This window comes from Lupinus angustifolius, unplaced genomic scaffold (assembly GCF_001865875.1).
Source record: "Lupinus angustifolius cultivar Tanjil unplaced genomic scaffold, LupAngTanjil_v1.0 Scaffold_118, whole genome shotgun sequence".
In the NCBI taxonomy this organism is placed as follows: Eukaryota; Viridiplantae; Streptophyta; class Magnoliopsida; order Fabales; family Fabaceae; genus Lupinus; species Lupinus angustifolius.
The window spans coordinates 485,803-505,764 of record NW_017724979.1 but is presented as its reverse complement, the minus strand read 5'-3'; the positions used below and the strand labels follow the sequence as shown (position 1 = coordinate 505,764).

The 19,962-nt window shown below is 33.0% G+C and overlaps 1 protein-coding gene across 1 annotated transcript; it reads left to right on the top strand.

Moving 5' to 3' along the window:
* Positions 1-17,284: 17,284 nt before the first annotated feature.
* LOC109339867 lies at positions 17,285-19,299 on the top strand. Its single transcript, XM_019577397.1, has 5 exons — positions 17,285-17,578; positions 17,868-18,047; positions 18,145-18,219; positions 18,377-18,517; positions 18,777-19,299. The coding sequence occupies exons 1-5, from the start codon at positions 17,576-17,578 to the stop codon at positions 19,119-19,121; spliced, it is 744 nt and encodes a 247-aa protein (XP_019432942.1). The 5' UTR covers positions 17,285-17,575; the 3' UTR covers positions 19,122-19,299.
* The last annotated feature ends 663 nt before the right edge of the window (positions 19,300-19,962 follow it).

Genomic DNA, 19,962 nt, shown 5'->3' with positions numbered 1-19,962 from the left:
AGATCTCACTCGCTGCTCATGATAACAAATTTGATGTGGATGTGATCCACAAGATGGGATTTTTTTGAGATACCACAGATATGATGTATAAGCATCATGGTGATCAACAGACTGCTAATCCAGAAAATCCTTCTACGAACCCTCCTACTCGACCCTCATTACGTGTTGTATCATCATCTTCTGACTCCACTCCTTCCAATCAGATGATTATGGATGAGTTGTTTTCGCTTCGAGGCTACATCACAAATCAGATGGATGCTCTTGATATGGTGAATCATCAAGTCCAAGAAGAGCTTTGACGTTTATCAAACTGATTAGATTATATGGACTTGGATTCTCAGCAGGCTAATCCAGATTCTTCAAAGTAGTGGTCTAGGATTTTACTTCAGTTTTTTTTTTGTTGTTGTTGTTGTTGCTGCTGTTATATCAAAACTGATATTTTTATGGTTGTTATTTGCCATCTTAACTCTTTTGGGACGTATTAACTACATTTTATTGGTTTTAAATGCTATGTTATGATATGTTGATTATCTTTTAGCATTTAATTTCATTTTGTTGTTGTTTATAAGAATTTATGACATTGGCCTTTTAATAAGTCAACCTATATATATATATATATATATTGTTATCCATTAATGTATATATTTGTATATTGTGCTAGATAAACTAGCTTTTCTTCTTTTTTATGACGCTAAAACGAGGAGAAAAGTTGGAGGTTTGTTTTTTTTCTATCAAACTTTTCAGGAAAATAAAATAAAATAAAAGGGGAGCATACAAGATGGGGGAGCATATACAAAATAAAACAAAGTCACATCATTAAAAAGAGGGAGATTATGAAGAATATCTTGCTGGGGCACAGTTTTGATGAAGACACCAAGATCACAAAAACAAGAAAAAGGAAAAAGACTATGAAGACATAGAAGATTCAAGCTTCAAGAAATTATATATTAAAGTCTTCAATCTGTATTTTTATCCTTAAGCTCATGTTAGATATTAGTAGCAATGCTCAAAGGAATAGAACTATTTTCAAAAAAATTGAATAAGTCCTAATAAAATGTCAATAATGCTAAGTAATGAGTTACTTGACTTGTGTAATAGGTTCTTAGATCTAGGTAACTCGTTACCTAGACTGTGCGGCAGTTGGTAACAGATTATTGGAACTACGTAACATGTTATATGAATAAGAAAATAGTTAGAAAGCATAATTGACACTAAGTAACTAATTATTATTATGTATTAATCGATTACCACTTTGGACGTAAACTTTTGGCAATCGATTACACAGTCGTGACAATCGATTACACATTCCTGTTGAAAACCATATTTTCAAATTCAAATGAATAGCCTTCATCCAAAGTGAATAGGTTTCATTCCAATCGTGTCTCCTCTTCATGGAAGGTTACTTTGGCTGATTGGAAGCCTATTTAAAGGCATTGAGACATACAATTACATTCACAAATCACACAATTAAACACGAAACTTTCAATACTTAGTGAAACAATTGTCTGCACTCTTTTGCAACTTTGTTCTTAAACTTTCAGATTTTCTGAAGTTGCTTTAAGTGCTTTTTGTTCTAAACTTTGATAGATATAAGAGCATTATATACTAAGTATATGTATTGTGAGAAAAGGATTGCAAGTTATATCATTATCAAAAACTTGTCAAGGTAATCCTGCCATTGAAATGTTTTTCATCTTATTGTAAACTTTTCATCATAAGGGTGTGTTTAGAAGGGGAAAAGAGTTCACTAGGAAAGGTTGTTTTCCCAGGGTAGATAGTTCTGAGTGTGTAAGGTACGAGGGTCTCGGAGAGAGATTTTTTAATTGCAACTCAAATTATCTAGTGGAAAAATCTCTTGTATAGCAAGAATAGTGGACGTAACGTTTGATGGACAAGAATGCGAACCAGTATAAAAATTCTATGTATACTCTTCTTCTACTCTATTCTTGTGGTTTTATTATTGCTTTAGTTTGTTGATTTTTGCATCAATAATCCACTGCATAAACGCTTTAATATCTTAAGCAGAAAAATCTGCCATTTCTCCCAACAACTAATTCACCTTCCCTCTTATTTGTCATCTAATACTTACAAATATGACCTAGAAATTGTAAGAGAGCAAGAACTGCTAGAGAGTGCGGACCTAATTATATGGTCTATACTTCTTTGGATGATGATTTATGCGAAGAGGCCATAAATGATGAGATGGGTTCTCTAGAGTCTAACTAGACCTGACATTTAGCTGACTAGCCTCATGGTTGTAACCCTATTGATTGTAATGGAAATTGAAAAAGAAATTGAAACCCGAGGACACAATGGATAAATACAAGGATCATCTTATAGCCAAGTGTTTCAAGCAAAGGGAAAATGTAGATTTCTTCGACACATTTTCACCTATGACCAGAATAATATCCCTTAGAGTACTAATATCGCTAGTTGCGATACTTGATTCAGTAGTACATTAAACGGATATTAGGACCACCTTTTTAGATGGTGATTTGGAAGAATAAATCTATATGGAACAACCTGAAGGTTTGTAACCCATGGGCAATGAAATAAGGTTTGCAAGTTAGATAAGTCGATGTATGATCTTCAGGAAGCACCTAAATAGTCGCATGAGGAGTTTGACAATTTAATTGTCTCGAATGGGTTTAATGTGAATGAAAGTGACAAATGTATTTATTACAAATCATAAATGATATTTGCACTATCATATGTCTCTCTTTAGACCTACTCATATTTGTTTTCAACATTCATGTTGTGAATAATGTGAAATCATTGTTGTCTAACAACTTTGATATAAAAGACCTTGGAGAGGCAAGTATAATACTTGATCTAAATATTATGAGGTCAAAAGAAGGGATTTCTTTGGATCAATCTCACTATGTGGAGAAGATCTTAAACAAATATAAATACTTTGATTCTAAATTTACAAGCACACCATATGGTCCAAGTGTAAAAAAATTTAGGAACACTGATGAAAGTGTAAGACAAACTGAGTATACTAGCATCATTGGCAGCCTTCGGTATGCCATTGATATAATTAGACCTGACATTGTCCATGTTGTGGGATTATCATGCAAGTTTACCAATAGACCTAGTGTGGAGCATTGACATGCTATAGAAAGTGTAATGAGGTACCTTAATAAAATAATAAACCTTGGATTACATTCTCGAAGGTTTCTAGCTGTCTGAGAAGGATTCAGCGATGCTGATTGGAACACTCTTTCAGATGATTCTAAAGCAACCAGTGGCTATATATTTAGCGTAGTTGGTGGGGCTATATCTTGGAAGTCAAAGAAATATATTATTTTGGCTCAATCCACTATGAAAGCTTAGATGATAGCACTAGCAACAACTAGTGCAAAAGCAAGTTGGCTAAGAAGCTTGCTTGTAGAGATTCCCCTATGGGAAAAACCGATACTAACTGTGTTGAGATATTGTAATAGTATCACAGTATTACAAACATTGAGAATTTTTTTTATAATAGTAAGAAATGACAAATACATTGTAAGCACAACATTGTTAGAGATTTACTCCTCTATTAGAGCTGTTAGAGTGGATCATATAGGTACTAAGAATAATATATCAGATCTTTTGATAAAATGACTAGCTAGAGAGAAAGTTCATAGTACTTCTAAGAGTATGAGACAATTGCCTTTAGAACGAAGATCGCTCATGATGGTAACCTGACTTAAGTGACTACAGATCTCAAGAAATAGGTTCAATGGGTAATAACAAGTTATGAAGAGATATGAGAATGAACATGTTATAATATTATAAGAACCATGCTTCCTATAGTACATGTAAGGATGATTTAAACCCTTAATGAGATCTATACTCCAATTGGAGTGGTGTACCTAGACTACATGAGTACTTTTGATAGACCCACATATGTGAATGTGGAAGCAAGGCCGCTTTCTATGAAATTTAGGGGCATAAATTTCTAGAGCATTCATTATACTATGATAGGTGTGCATGACATTTAATGCAAGGACTTTATTGAATACACCTTTGAAAAGGTTGTGTATGGTTTGATGTCGGAGACAGAGTTCAAAACTATAAGTCATTCTAGTAAAATCTGGATCTTACTCACTATGCAAAGGTTCAAGTCGCATGACACCTTTGTTTATGCATAATATTATTAGACCACATAAATTCCTGGAAACAGTTTTTTAATTTCAAGTGGGATATTGTTAGAACTTGCTTTTTTGTAGTCATTAGTGGGGATTTTTGGGTGTGAAATTAAAAAAAAAACTCACATAGGAAGAATTTTGAAAAAACCCTCACAAGTCCCACATTGGATGATGTAGGAACTTGGAAAAAATCTCATGTTATAAATAGAAGTATCCTTCCTTCATATTTTCTTGTCCCAAGTTGAGTATGCTCTTAATCGACTTCTTCTTTCTCCCTCATAATCTGTGTCGATGCATTTCTTTCCATGGCACAAGAGTTGGCACAAACATCCATAGCGTGGGAATTTTGAGAACTGACCTTAGTAGTCCGATTGTAGAAAAATAGAATTGGCAAGGGTAGTCATACTATGGGAATTTCGAGAATTGGCACTAGTAGTTATATTGTGGTGGGTGTATTCGAGATCGTTTCTTATAATGCAATAAGAATTTGATAACAAAGAACTACACTATTTTATCCTAGGGACATATGGTTGATAGTCTACTTGCACATTTTGAGCAGTACCACAAAATATCTTAAAGAGAGTGATCTGATCGTGACTCGGCCAACCATTTAGAATTCTTGCAAGCTACGGTTATAACATTATGTTATTTTGTGTATAAACGTGTACTTATAAATATTAAGAATTATGGATGCCAATATGAACTATTGTATCTTAGATGGTTTGGATATGTGTGGAGGAAACTAGTAGAAATACTCATAAGGAAAGTAGATCAAATAGAGGTTAGTCTCATTCCTAGAGAAAGAGTGAGACCAAGAAAAACCATAGTCATAACGATTAAGAATTAAGAGATCAATGGTTTGTCCATGAACATGATTTCTATCATTATGACATCGTTCGATTCATGTAGTTGGTCTTACCTAATATCATTAATGCTTCATTTATTGTTGTCATTGTATCGATATCAATATGAGTAATGATACGATATGTATCCAATATGTCAATACACATATGTCGATTAATGAAATCATTGGCCAGATATGCCGAGTTGCCTCATGCCAAGTTGTGCTAGACAAGCCTGAGTCCTATGCCATGCTCTTGCTGGATATGCCATGAACTAGTGCCTGGATACGGCAAGACATATGAACATGACGTTTGTGCTAAGTACCTAGCCATATTAGACCAAATGACCTAGCCAAAAATTAGTGATAACACATAAGAGGTTATGCCATAAATCAACCATGGTGCAATAGATGGCGCAGCAAATACCATGCTAGAGGCTAGCCTTAGTGCACCAGAAGCATTTGCCAAAGTCCAGTTGTGACACACCAAAAGCATGTGCCAGTGTCCAAGGATGGCACATTAGAAACGTGTGCCAAAATCAATCATGCTTAAAATTACTTTTATAAGGGAATTTTCGAGAATGGATTAAGGAGTAGAACACATTTTGCACATGTATTAATTAGAATCCTTTGAGATTGGTTGTAAAAATAGTTATAGTTAGTTATTGTTTTGTTGATTTCTTTGCAAACTATATAGCGACTCACATGAGAATAGTGCACTATTGTGAGAAATGAGAACAATTAATATGGATAATTGAATATTATTCGAATGGTCAAGATTAAAAGCACATGATTGTCATGTGATCAATAACTAACTTTTTAATCATAACCATCTATGAGTAGTTGTAAGACCCAAATTTATTGTTCTCACGGTTTTTATATGAGAACTGTTCTCACTTGAACCAATCAATAATATCATTCTTCTTCTACCACATCTATGATTCCTTTATGGTATCATACCTCTCAAATTAAGAGCTCTGTTGCGAATCCACTCTACATTTCTTCCCCTTTGTATTCTTTCTTCATTACCTTCTTCACGTTCTTCTTCCTTTCACTCAAACAAAAAATCCAACCTATTATGGATGTTGAATCAGATGTGACTCATCAAGAATTACAAACCCCAGATTCTTCATAGAATCCAACAAGACCCTACTACCTCCATCTAAGTGAGAATCTGGGGATTATTTTGGTCTCTAATTCCTTGGATGGGGGAATTACCTCTCCACATATCCATGAATAGGGCCCTATTGTCCAACAACAAATTCAAAATTGTCATTGGTTCAATAGTGATGTCACAACAATCAGACCCAAACTTTGATTCTTGGGAAAGATGCAAAACTATGATGATTTCTTGGATCATAAGGTCACTTACACAAAAAATTGTCCAAAACACCATCTACATAGACAATTCACAAGAACTATGGGAAGGCCTCAAGGATCGATTCTCAAAGGGTGTCTATTTCAGAACTTCAGACTTATTGCAAGAGATCCATTCCATGAAGCAAGGTTATAAGAATGTCTCTACATTCTTCACTTACTTAAAAAGCTTATCGTAAGAGCTTGGTTCCCTAAGACCTATTCCAAATTGCTCTTGCAACATTAGATGTAGTTGTGCTCTCTTGAGAACCATAAAGGGTTGTTGGCATAACAAATATGTAGTATGCTTTCTCAATAGCCTTGGTGATCAATAAAACACTATAAAGGCTCAAATACTACTCATGGAGCCTTTACCACATATCAATGAAGTTTTTTCTCTAGTTTTGCAATAAGAAAGACAACGAGAAGGAACAATTTATGGTGACAACAAAGCAATCATCAATTCTATGAATTTGAACTAGTTTTGGAGGACACATTCCATCAAGAATAATGGCACTCGAAACATGGATTACAGTAACAAATGTACACAAAGATGTGTAGAGAATAGAGGAGTAGGGTCCCTTGGTAAAGGTTATGGATCAACCAACAATAACAAGGTCTGGACCTTTTGTGGAAAAGAGAGACATATTGTATGAACATGTTATTTTAAATATGGATTCCAACCAAACTTCAAGTTCAAGTCAAAGTCATAAACAAATGGGTCCATTAATAGTTTGCTTGCAAATCAAGAAGTTGATATGAATGATTGAGAGTCAAAACAGAGACAGGCTGACAATAAAGTAGAAGGGCAAGTTGATCATCTAACTCTCAATCATGAGCATAACATCAACCAAGTTAGCCAAGATTCTACCAATTATGACATCCAAGCTATCTCATGTACCCCTCTTAACAAACAATTATGGTCACTTGATAATGGAGCCACTGATAACATAACGAACTTGACATAATGTAATTCTATCAAATCAATTATTTTTAAATTGCGTAAAACCTAGCTATCATTTCCAAACACTCATAGACCATTAGGCTATCTCACTCACTTATATTATACAATCTCCTATACATACCTGGATTCAAATACAACTTGATCTCTATTCTTGCTTGTTCAGTTCAGTGCAAGCTTATCGTTAAGAAGTGCTCTTGATTTATCCATTATATGACTACCTCGAGTATGATTAGTCATGATGAAGCACATAAAAATCTCTACGTCCTCACCATACGTGATAAGCCACAAAAATACATATTACATCTCATTAGTTTGTCTAGACAAACACATTATACCCTCTCTTGACCTGTGGTATTTTAGATTAGGCTACCCATCACACTTTGTTCTTAATCATGTGGACAAACACTTTCCATTTCTAAAGTTTAATCATAATAAAGTGTGTGATTTTGAACTCCTTCACATATGCTTTTGAACTCATTCACATGGACATTTGGGGACCTCTTGGCATCCCTACCATCCATGGAGATAGATATTTTTAATTTTGTTGATGATTTTACAAGACAACATGGGTTTTCCTTATGATGACAAAGGTTGTGACAAGGAATCTTGTCCAATAATTTACCCAAGTGGCCATTGTCCAATACAATCAAAGGACTAAAACCAATAGAACTAACAATGGCTTAGAATTCTTATGCCTAGTTTTTATTAAGAGATTAGAACTTTATCCACCAAAATTTTTGTGTGGAAATACAACAATAAAACTCATTGGTTGAGAGGAAGCATATGCACATTCTAAACATCGCTAGATCCCTACTCTTTTAATCAAATTTGCTTAAATACTTTTAGGGATATGATGTCAAGCATGTTATACAGTTAATGGATAGATTTCCCATCCATGTGTTACATCTCAAATCTCGTTATGAAATCTTGCTAGGTCAAATCCTTAATCTCCATAATCTATAGGTTTTAGTATCCTTTATTATGCATATACTCTCACCAACCAAGGGACCAAATTAGATCCAATCGCTAGGTAGTGTGTTTTCTTTGGATACAAAACTCGCACCACAAGATTCATTCTATATTACTTAGCTTCAAGAGACATTTTCTTTCTAGGAATATGGTGTTCTATGAACATATCTTCCCATATTCCTCCACCCACACTCCATCTAAAACTCCTATGGACTACTCACCCATTGATGACCAACTCTCCTTCCTTCCTATACTTGGATAACAATCCAATTCCCCAACATGTTCCAACACCACACTGCCATGTCAATCCAAATCCACCTCCACCTACCACCAATTCACAATTACAAGATATTGATATTCCTTCCACTAAATAATCTCAAGATTGTCCTTTCCCTCCACATACTTCAAGGATTTTCATTGATATATTTTGACCACATCCTTACCCACTTTTGAAAGACATCTAATATCTTTTGAATGTAGTATTGTCTTACCATTCCCAAGACACACCATATCCTCTCCATTACTACACACTCTAATCCAAAAGTTTACCACCAAGCCACTAAACCCAAGGATTATAACTAGGCAATGGATAACGAGTGAAAAGTATTATAAAAAAAATAATACTTAGACCCTTCTTATTCTTCCTCCAGACAAAGGAGCCATTGTCTCGAAATAGGTCTACAAACTAAAATTTCACTATGAAGGCGAAATTGAGAAACACAAGGCTAGACTTTTAGCCACGGGGTACATCTAGAGTGAAGGGATAGATTACTATGTCACATTTGCATCAATGGTGAAACTCACCATATTATGGTTTCTCATAGCCCTTTCTGCCAAAAAATGATGGATATTACAACAGCTTGATGTTAACAATGTTTTCCTTCATGGTGACCTTGATGCATAAGTATATATATGACTCTACCCCAAGGTGTGAGTTGCACCATACCCAATCAAGTTTTAAAACTAGACAAATCATTGTATGGTTTAAAACAAGCAAGTCGACAATGATTTGCTAAATTATCCAATGTCTTGTGTTCCTTTGATACAAACAACCCCATCATGATCATTCACTCTTCACCAAGAAAACAAAAATAAGTTTCACTACCTTTCTCATCTATGTAGATAATCTCATTTTAGCATGGAATGACCCTACTCAAATCAATTATGTTAAACAACATTTTGATGCCAAGTTCAAAATCGAGGACCTAGGAACCTTGAAATATTTCCTTGCTCTTGAAATATGCCTTTGACCTTCTCTCAGACACTAGATTTTGATTGTGTCAAAGGAAATATGCCTTTGACCTTCTCTCAGACACTGGATTCCTCACTTATAAACTTTTCCCCACTCTTATAGTTAAGAATGTTCAAATATACCAACAAGATAGTGTACCCTTTCTTATATCTTCAACTTGTTGGCAGATTACTTTACTTATCCAACACTCATCTAGACTTGAGTTTTTCTTTTCAATAATTAATCCAATTTATGGCTACACCCACCATCAATCATCACAAAGGTATGACAAGAGTTCTTCGTTATATTGAATGAAGACCTAACCAAGGATTATTTTACCCAACTACTTACATGCACAAATTAAAGGCTTTAATGATTCTAATTGGGCATCTTGCCTTGATACTACAAGATCAATCTAAGGTTATTACATGTTCTTAGGTGACTTCTTAGTTTTTTGGAAGTCTAAGATATAAAATACTATCTCTAGATCATCTTCTTAGGAAGAAATTGAGCACTAGCCATTGCTTCTAGTGTAGTGCAATGGTTGACATATATCTTAGGTGATTTTCAGGTTTCATAAAAGGAATCAACATTGTTATATTGTTATAGTGATACAGCAAGAGACATAACTTTCAACTTAGTGTTTCATGAATGCACAAAACACATTAAAATTGATTGTCATGTGCCTCTAGAACATTTACAAAAACAAACTCTACCATTTACTAAAAATTCCAACACAAGAACAAGTGGCTGACATACTCACCCAGGCTTTGCAACCTTCACCTTTTCATCATTTGTTATCCAAGATGAGAGTGATCAACATCTACTCTCAAGCTTGAGGGGGATAAAAAAAAATCATTCACCAGATGTGTCCAATTGGCCCAAGCCAAGTTGTGATAGAGTCTAATGGCATGCTCATCCTAAATATACCAGGAACCAATGTCAGGTTGCGCCAGATGCGCCTAGCCAAATGCACATGATATTAGATAATTCCTGATGATTGGTGAAATACCAATCCTAGAATCTCATGATTCTCACACATAATATAAAACAAAGATACAAAGTCATACCTGAATTCATGTTCTCTGATCTACTCATTTGATATACCTTTTGAGAGAGTTTTGGTATGATGGTCTTCCTCAACCAAATCCTTGATTTCTTTTCGGACCTTCATTTTCTTTCTAATGGGGAGAGATGAAAACTATTTGTGATATGGTGTCTTGGGGACGATAATTGTTCCTTATGTGTTAACTTATATGGTTCTCATTATCCCCTATAGGCAAATTGTTTGGGTATCCACTCATTAAACCCATATCCGTTATCAATTTTAGAAGTTCTATGGGTTTTCAGAAATTAGATCACTTATTTTGTAACCCAAAATAAATAGTTAATATAATTATATTAAATATATGATGTCCACCTTAATTAGAATTATGAATTTCTAATAATATCCCACTTGGGCTTCATATTTTTCCTGAAACAATGATATCACATATTCTTTAGGCGCGCATCTATATGCTCTTTATATTTAGACTTCTCTTTAATACAATCTGTTCCATCTCATATATCAATTATGGAACCACCGCGGCCTTCATCACATTCAAACTTGACTCGACCATGATGATCACCATACCAATATACTAAATGACATAGATTAAATATGGATGAGTGACATGAAAATTTCATGCAATGTGATCTTAAACATGTCTATTTCTAACTGGTCTTTCTTTATTCTTTAGTGAGATCAATCAAAAGTCTTTAATTGCAACACAATAGTTACAATACATAGGTTCAAAATAGAACAATAAACCATCAACTTTATTATGCATAAAATTACATATGATGTCCAAAGTATATCATAAAACATATAGACTCCAACTGAACTAAGGTATCGTAAGGAGCAATACTCATATGAGCAATATGCTCATGAAAGACTTTAGGTACCAAACCCTTAGTCAGCAAATCAGCTAGCATAAAGTTTGTCCCTATATATTCTATGGAAATTTGTCTATTTTGAACACTTTCATTAATAATTAGAAACTTGATGTCAATAAAATATGACTTTGTAGAACTCCTATTATTATTGGAGTAAAGAACCGCAAACTTAGTGTCACAATAAATTCTCGGTGGTCTTTTAATACTATCAACCACACATAAGCCAGTGAGAATTTCTGCAACCATATGCCATGGGATGATGTTTCAAAACAAACCATGAACTCCACAACCATGGTTGAAGGAGCTGTGAGTGTCTATTTAACAAACTTCCAAGAGATAGCACCTTCAGCCAAGATAAACATATATTCAGAAGTGGAGTGTGTGTTGTCTAGACACCAAAAAATTAAAGTCAAAGTACCCAATAATCTCTAAATTCTCAGACATCCAATAAGTGAGCATGTACTCCTTAGTTCTCTTTAAGTAACGCATAACACGTTTGAATTCCTTCCAATGATGTAATACAGGATTGCTCAAATATCTTTTCAAAACTCCCATGACAAACGCTATGTCGGCACCTGTACAAACCTAAACACACATTAGAATTCCTACTACATATGCATAAGGAATCTTTTGTATAGCATATCTTTTCAAGGTCATTTTTGGGGCACTGTTCGAGACTAAACTTGTCTCCCTTAGCTATAGGGGTATCTCATGGTTTACTATCTTTCATGTCAAATCTATCCAGTACTTTATCTATATAGTTTTCTTGTGATAACCTTAGGATACCTTGAGAGTGATCTTTCAGTATCTGAATACCTAATACAAAAGAATCTTCCCTAAGATCTTTTATTTCGAAATTCTTTGTTAGAAATCTCTTGGTCGCATACAGTAGTCCTATATCACTGCTAGCAAACAGTATATCATCGACATATAATACCAGGAATATAAATTTACTCTCACTAAACCTATGGTACATGCAATCATCAAATTTATTTGCCTCAAAATGATACGAGGTAATAACTTGATGAAATTTATGATTCCCACTGGCGAAAGCTTGTTTAAGCCCATAAATTTGTGATTCCATTAACGAGTTTAACTTTCCCATGACCCTAAACCACCACCCAAAACCCCTATAAATACCCCCATTCTCAGTTTCCATTCACACCAAAACCTCCATACTCTCATATTTTCATTCAATATTTTATCGTTCTCTAAGCCAAATACCTCCATATTATCTTCAATATTTTCTCATTCTCCATAGTATTCTGCATTCTCTATACACCAAGTACCTTGTACTCTTTTCTCATTCTCCATACACCAAGTACCTTGTACTCTTTTCTCATTCTCCATACTATTCCACATTCTCCATACACCTAAACCTTATACTCTTTCCAAATTCTCATATTTTCTCATTTTCTACTCTCCAAGATTTTATCATTCCCTATCAACACCTCTTTATTATGGCTTTAAGAAAAACATATATCTAGTCATATATGGAGTGGTCAAGAAGTTATATTTTGTGTTAGATGAAACTTTTGGTCATTTCTATCTTGTGAACTAGTGTTGCAAGTTATTTGCAACACTGCTTTAGCCAATATATTGGATATCAGAGAAGTGGAAATTAACAACCATTTATTAAAAACAATGGTTAAGAGATGGAGGTCAGAAACACATACTTTCTATTTCCTTAATGGAGAGTGCATGGTTACTCTAGAAGATGTTGCATATCGACTTGGAATTCCCATGGTTGGAAACCTATTAGTGGAGATACCAATATGGACTGGGAGGATCTTTGTCTCCCATTGTTGGATGTTACCTCAACAAATAATCATTAACATGTAAATGATGATTAATATGCAAACAGTGTGATAAAATTGAATACATTATGATTTGAAATGATTTAATATAAACAAAAGTAATGGGTGATGTGATTTGTTTCAACTTAATATAATAAAAACGTTTTTTAATTGTCTCTTCAATTCCATTTTCAATTTCTATTTAAGTCACTTATCTTTTAGTTGTCTATCCTTTTTTTTAAAACAAAACATGAAAATTTGGTTGATACAAATAAACGAGCTTACCCATGTCTACACGACTTTGGCTTATAATATACTCGTGCATGGGAGGAACGAGCCCATCAAATAAGAAAAAAATGGGACTCGTGCATGTGAGGTACTAGTCTATGAAAGAGAAAACAATATAATGTAGACTCGTGCATAGGAGACACGAGTCATATATTAGCCAAAACAATAAACAAAGAACTCATGTATGGCAGACACGAGTTTAGAAAATCTGTACATGTTTTGTAATATTTCCAAAAGTTGCACCAAAATAATAATAAAAGAGTCAAACTACACCAACCTAATAAATTTTCCAATTTCCGTAGGTCTACCATATATATTTACATATAGAGATGGCAAGACGAGAAATAATTGCATGTCTGTTCACATGGCCATTTTATTTTTCAAATATGGCATTCAACTTTAATATATTTATCATTATGTTTGACACATTTGCTTCTTAAGTATGTGGGCATCCTAATAAGTGATGTAAGTGGCCATAAGTTTATTGTGTAAAAAAGAATCAACATCCAAATAAATTAAAATTAAATATTTACATATTATCAACATTATAAGTGTAATGTTTTTTTACACTATCAATAAATCATCTTCATTCATATGTATTACTATTACTTATATTTAAGAGACAATAACAATAATCGTTAGCATATGAATGATGATTAATGTGCTTATAGTGTAAAAAATTTCAATAAATTATGATTTAATATATACAAAAAGTATACATAATGTAATTTGTTTCAATTTAATATATAAAAAGTTTTTTAATTAACTCTTCAATTCCTTTTTCGATTTCTATTTAAGTCACTTATCTTTTAGTCAGTTGTCCTTTTAAAAAAAACAAAACATGGAAATTTCGTAGCTAGAAATAAACGTGCATACCTATATCTACATGACTTTTACTTATAAAGGACTCCTACATAGGAGGAACACATCCATATAACCATAAAAATGGGACTCGTGTATATGAGGCACAAGTTCATGAAAGATAATTAATATAATATAGACTCATATATGGAAGACACGAGTCCTATATTGGCCAAAACAATAAACAAAGAATTCTTCCATGATAAACACGAGTTCAGTAAAATCTACACTTTTTTTGTAATATTTCCAAAAGTTGCACTAAAATGATAGTAAAAGAGTCAAACTGCAGGAGACAAATAGGGCATCCAACTTTAGTATATTTTTCATTTTGTTTGACACATTTGCTTTTTAAGCATGTGAGCATCGAACAAGGATCCTTTCCAACTTTAGATGTGTCATTGAAAATTGTATTTCCCTTTGTTTTTTGAAGTATTTGTCTCTTCATTAATAGAGAGAATCCTAACTCACAAGCATCCTAGTAACTAGTAACTGATGTAGGTGGCCACAAGTTTAGTGTGTAAAAAAAAGTCAACCCCGAAATCAATTCAAATTACGTATTTACATATTATTAAGAGTTTAAAATCTGTGCACTGACCGTGTAAAGGTTTTTACGTCGTCAACACATCATCTACCATTGATTTGTATTACTTTTGTTTTAGAGTCAATAATGGTCAATAAATCAAGAGTTAATTACACTGACACCCCCTGAGTTTTAGTGAAATTACACAAACCACCCCTCACTTTTTTACATCTACACAAACCTCCCTTAGTTTTTATATTTTTATTAAACTGACTACCCCTGCATGAGAAATAAGTGTAATATTTTAAACAAAAAATGTTATAAATGCAACTAAATTAAACAAAACATGATATGTTGTGAAGAAAAATCCAAATAATATAAAAATGAATGTATATTTATTATTTTTGGTTACAAAATGTATCAACAATTCTAAAGAGATATTGTTTAAATCACTCTTATACTATATCGTAACGAACCAAAAATAATAAAGAGGTATCGACTAATATATTATTTGGACTTTTCTCCATAATATACCATGTTTTGTTTAACTTAATTACATTTATCACATTTTTTATTCAAAAAATACACTTATTTTCCATGTAGGGGTAGTCAGTGTAATGAAAGTATGAAAATTAGGGGGTTTGTGTAGGTGTAGAAAAGTGAGAGGTGGTTTATGTAATTTTTCTAAAACTCAGGGGGTGTCAGTGTAATTTACTCATAAATCAATGGTGGATGATTGACTGGCAATGTAAAAAACATTTACACTATCAGTGTATACATATTAAATCTTATTATTAATGTTATGAATGTAACATTTTTTACATGGTCAATAAATCATATCCTTTCATATGTATTATTATTACTTATATTTAAGAGACAATAACATATGAATGATAACTAATACACTAACTAATAGGATAAAAACTAAAAAATTCTATAAATTATGATTTGAAATAATAGATAATGTGATTTGTTTCAACTTAATATAATAAAAAGAGTTAATTACACTGACACACACTCTTTGAGTTTTAGTGAAATTATACAAATCACCCTCACTTTTCTACACGTACACAAATTTCCCCTAATTTTTATATTTTCATTACACTGACCACCCCTGCATGAGAAATGAGTGTAATCTTTTAAACAAAAAATATGATAAATGCAATTAAGTTGAACAAAACATGGTATATTGTGAGGAAAAATCCAAATAATATACAAATCAATGTATCTTTATTATTTTTTGTTACAAAATGCATCAACAATTCTAAAGAGATATTATTTAAATCGCTATTATATTATATCGTAACGAACCAAAAATAATAAAGAGGTATCAACTCATATATTATTTGGATTTATCTTCACAATATACCATGTTTTATTTAACTTAATTTCATTTATCACGTTTTCTGTTCAAAAAATTACATTTATTTCTCATGCAAGAGTGATCAGTATAACGAAAGTATAAAAATTAGGGGGGTTTGTGTAGGTGTAAAAAAGTTATGGAAAGTTTATATAATTTCACTAAAACTCAGATGATGTTAGTGTAATTTACTCTAATAAAAAAATTAATTATCTCTTCAATTCCTTTTTTCAATTTCTATTTTAAGTCACTTATTTTTTAGTCGGTTATGATTTTTAAAAAAACATGGAAATTTAGTAGATAGAAATAAACTAGCATACCCATATCTACTTCCAGTATAAACATTTATAAATAATAGTACATTATTTAACATTTATTTATATTTTTATATAAAGTTAGTGATAATTAAACACTTGTTAGGAGCGACACTTGTTGAGAGGAGAATCATGCACCAAAAAGAGATTAGTTTCTTATCAAAATGTGGAGCTGATAATGAACCAAACCAATTTGGTATTCGATCAAAACTCGACTCATTATTTAGCTCGACAAACTTAGTTCGTGAATCAAATGAGCCGAACTTGAGCTCGTTACATAAACGAGCCGAACTTGAGCTATATATAGTTCGACTCGTTAGGTTCAATCTCATTCATTCATTTTTCTAAATTCAACATACCATAACACTTGCGAATTTTTTCCACTCCATGCATAATACTGGCACACTCATTGCACGATACTTCAATTATATTTCCCATATATATTATATACTATATTTATATAGATATTATATTTAAATATTTATAAACTAATATTTTATTTTTATTTTATACATATTGTTATATGTAAATATATATTACTATAAATTCAACATATTTCTAACCTTATCAAATAAATGAAGAAACACTTTTGATAATAAAAAAATAATATATAAAAGTCATATAACTCTTTTTTTCTCTGGAATTAATTTGACAACATTTTATAGTTTTCTTCATTACATGTGGTATGACACAGTCCTCTTTAAATTTGGCTACCCTCTACACCTCATCACATCCCCTACTTTCCTTGTGTCCTGCCTCTTCTTTCATTCATTGGTAACAGTAATATTTTTATCTACCACTGCCAAACGCCGTTCCCTTTTACTCTCTCTTTCTCTCTCTTCCATTTCCTTTTCAAAATCAAGTTTTTACTTACTGCGAGCATGCCTCTACTTCCTCGCTGTTCTACTCCATAGCAGAAATTAACACTGTCCACAATTCTCTCTTCTCCTTACACACAAAGAAACTGACTTACTAACACCAAAATTCAAATTACAGAAGAAAAAATCATGGTCAGTGTATATACTTAACTACACATGTATTGTTCTTTAACTTCCAAACTTTCTGCGTTTCTGTGTTTCTGTGTTCTATTTTCATTTATTTCTGTGCAGGAATCAATTCAGTTGATTCTTCTCACACATAAATATATGAAAGTTCAAATTTCCAAAAGAAAATTATGTTGGGTGTTTTTAATTATGTTTTACAAGTATTAATGCTTGCAACTTTGTCATCCTTTTTTTTCTTGATTTTGTTGAAGTTAATTCACTTCTTTAACTTTCTTCTCCAAATTCATGTTCACAGTTCAATTGTTCCTCACAAGTTCCCCGTTGGCTTGAAGCACTATTCTCAGAGAAATTCTACAATGCTTGTGTAATTCATGAAGAGGCAAAGAAGAATGAAAAGAACGTGTATTGTTTGGATTGTTGCATCAGTCTCTGCCCTCAATGTTTGTCTCCTCATAGCTCTCACAGGCTCTTGCAGGTTCTGCTCTTTTGTTTTCTACCAAAATTAAATTAGTTACTTTTTTTATCCCCTTTATATTTTTTAATTAAATTAGTATTTCATGCCTTGTCTTCAGATTCGAAGATATGTCTATAATGATGTTGTAAGGTTGGATGATGCTGCAAAGTTAATTGACTGCACTTCTGTTCAAGTAAGTGAATTATTTTAGCTTAGAATATAAATTTCCTAAATGCACCTTTCTGTAATGTGTTTGCTGATAATTGAATAAGAATACGGATGTGAAGTTATTACTATATATCTGCTTCATTTTTGTTTTGGTAACTATTTTTTTCTTGTTCTCTCTATAGTCTTACTATACAAACAGTGCAAAAGTGGTATTTTTAAACCAAAGGCCACAAACAAGGAACTTCAGAGGCTCTGGCAATTCATGCAGCACTTGTGACAGAACCCTGCAACACCCGTTCAATTTCTGCTCTCTCTTTTGCAAGGTTTTTTTTTCTTTTTTGCTCATTTTTATCATTTGGGTATATTTTTAGTTCATGCTTTTCTCTTCAAATTTCTAATCTTTTCCATACTGATGCCTTGTCTGCAAGGTTTTCTTTTCTTTTTTGCTCCTTTTTTTCATTTGGGTATTTTTAGTTCATGCTTTTCTCTTCAAATTTCTAATCTTTTCCATACTGAAATGCCAAAAGTTATTCACTTTTATGGCATCATCACTGTTATATTTATTTCTTCTGATTTTCACAGATCGATCACCTTATCAGAACAATGGGTTCTCTCTCTGGATATCTATTCGAGTGTAACTACATGCCCTTGTCTGATTCTGGATTCGACGATGGTCTAATGACACCTGACTCGGTTCTCGAACCGGACGGTTCGGCACGAACCTCATCCGGTTCAGGTGGTTATAGTGGAGTGGATTGCAGGGCGGCGCTGGCTTGCACTGCCACCACTGAGATAGTGAGGAAAAAGAGGTCAGGCGGCTCCAGCTCACGACCACCGTGCTTCCCGGCGTGTTCACCGGTGTCGGAAATCTCGGCGGGGATTATGAACCGGAGGAAAGGGGTTCCCCAGAGGGCCCCACTATATTGAATTTGTGTACGGCTTATGGAAGGGAGAGGGATGGGTTAGATAAAAAGAGTAACTATGTTGTTTTTTTTATTATTTATTCTAACTAGATTATCTAACTATGATTTTGAAGTTATAACTTTGGGTTATTAGAACTTACTAGAAGGGAGTTCTTATTAAGAAGAAAAAAAGAACTTAGAAGCCTTGTTTTTTGTATCCTTTGCCCTCTGCTATTTTGATGCTATATGATCTAATCTTTCTTTTGATAAACGCTGTATGAACTATATTGTTTGGTATATTATATAGCACTTTAAGCATGTATCAAACCAAACGGAAAATTATGGTTTATTTCATTTATTTTTTGGGAACTATTTATAATTAATTCGATTAACGTTCCATACGGTCTGGAACTGGAAACTAGACCATGAAACGGATCAAGAATTAGTAATTAAGTGATTGATCAATCTTATAAAGACAAGTATTAGCACTTTTTGTTTAATCAAACAAAACTTATCAATAAGACGTTTATTTAGTTGTGTAAGGTTCTCCTAGATCCTAAATGACCAAAAAGTTAAGAGTTTGATTTTAGGGAGCAATATTTGTTTGGAGAGACGATTAGAGCATCTCATGCAACAAACAATACTTGCATTCTTATTTAGGTTCTATACATTATCTTATTATTTAACATTTATTTTTTCGGAATAGAAAATATCATTTTTATTCTTATTTGAGCGCACAACTTCTACTTCTCTCATCACTTTCCCTTGGTTAAGAACAACCAAGAATTGTTCTTATTTAAGAATAAAGGTGAGAAAATAAGAATGGAGAATAAAGTAAGAATGTTCTTATTTCGTTCAAAACAACT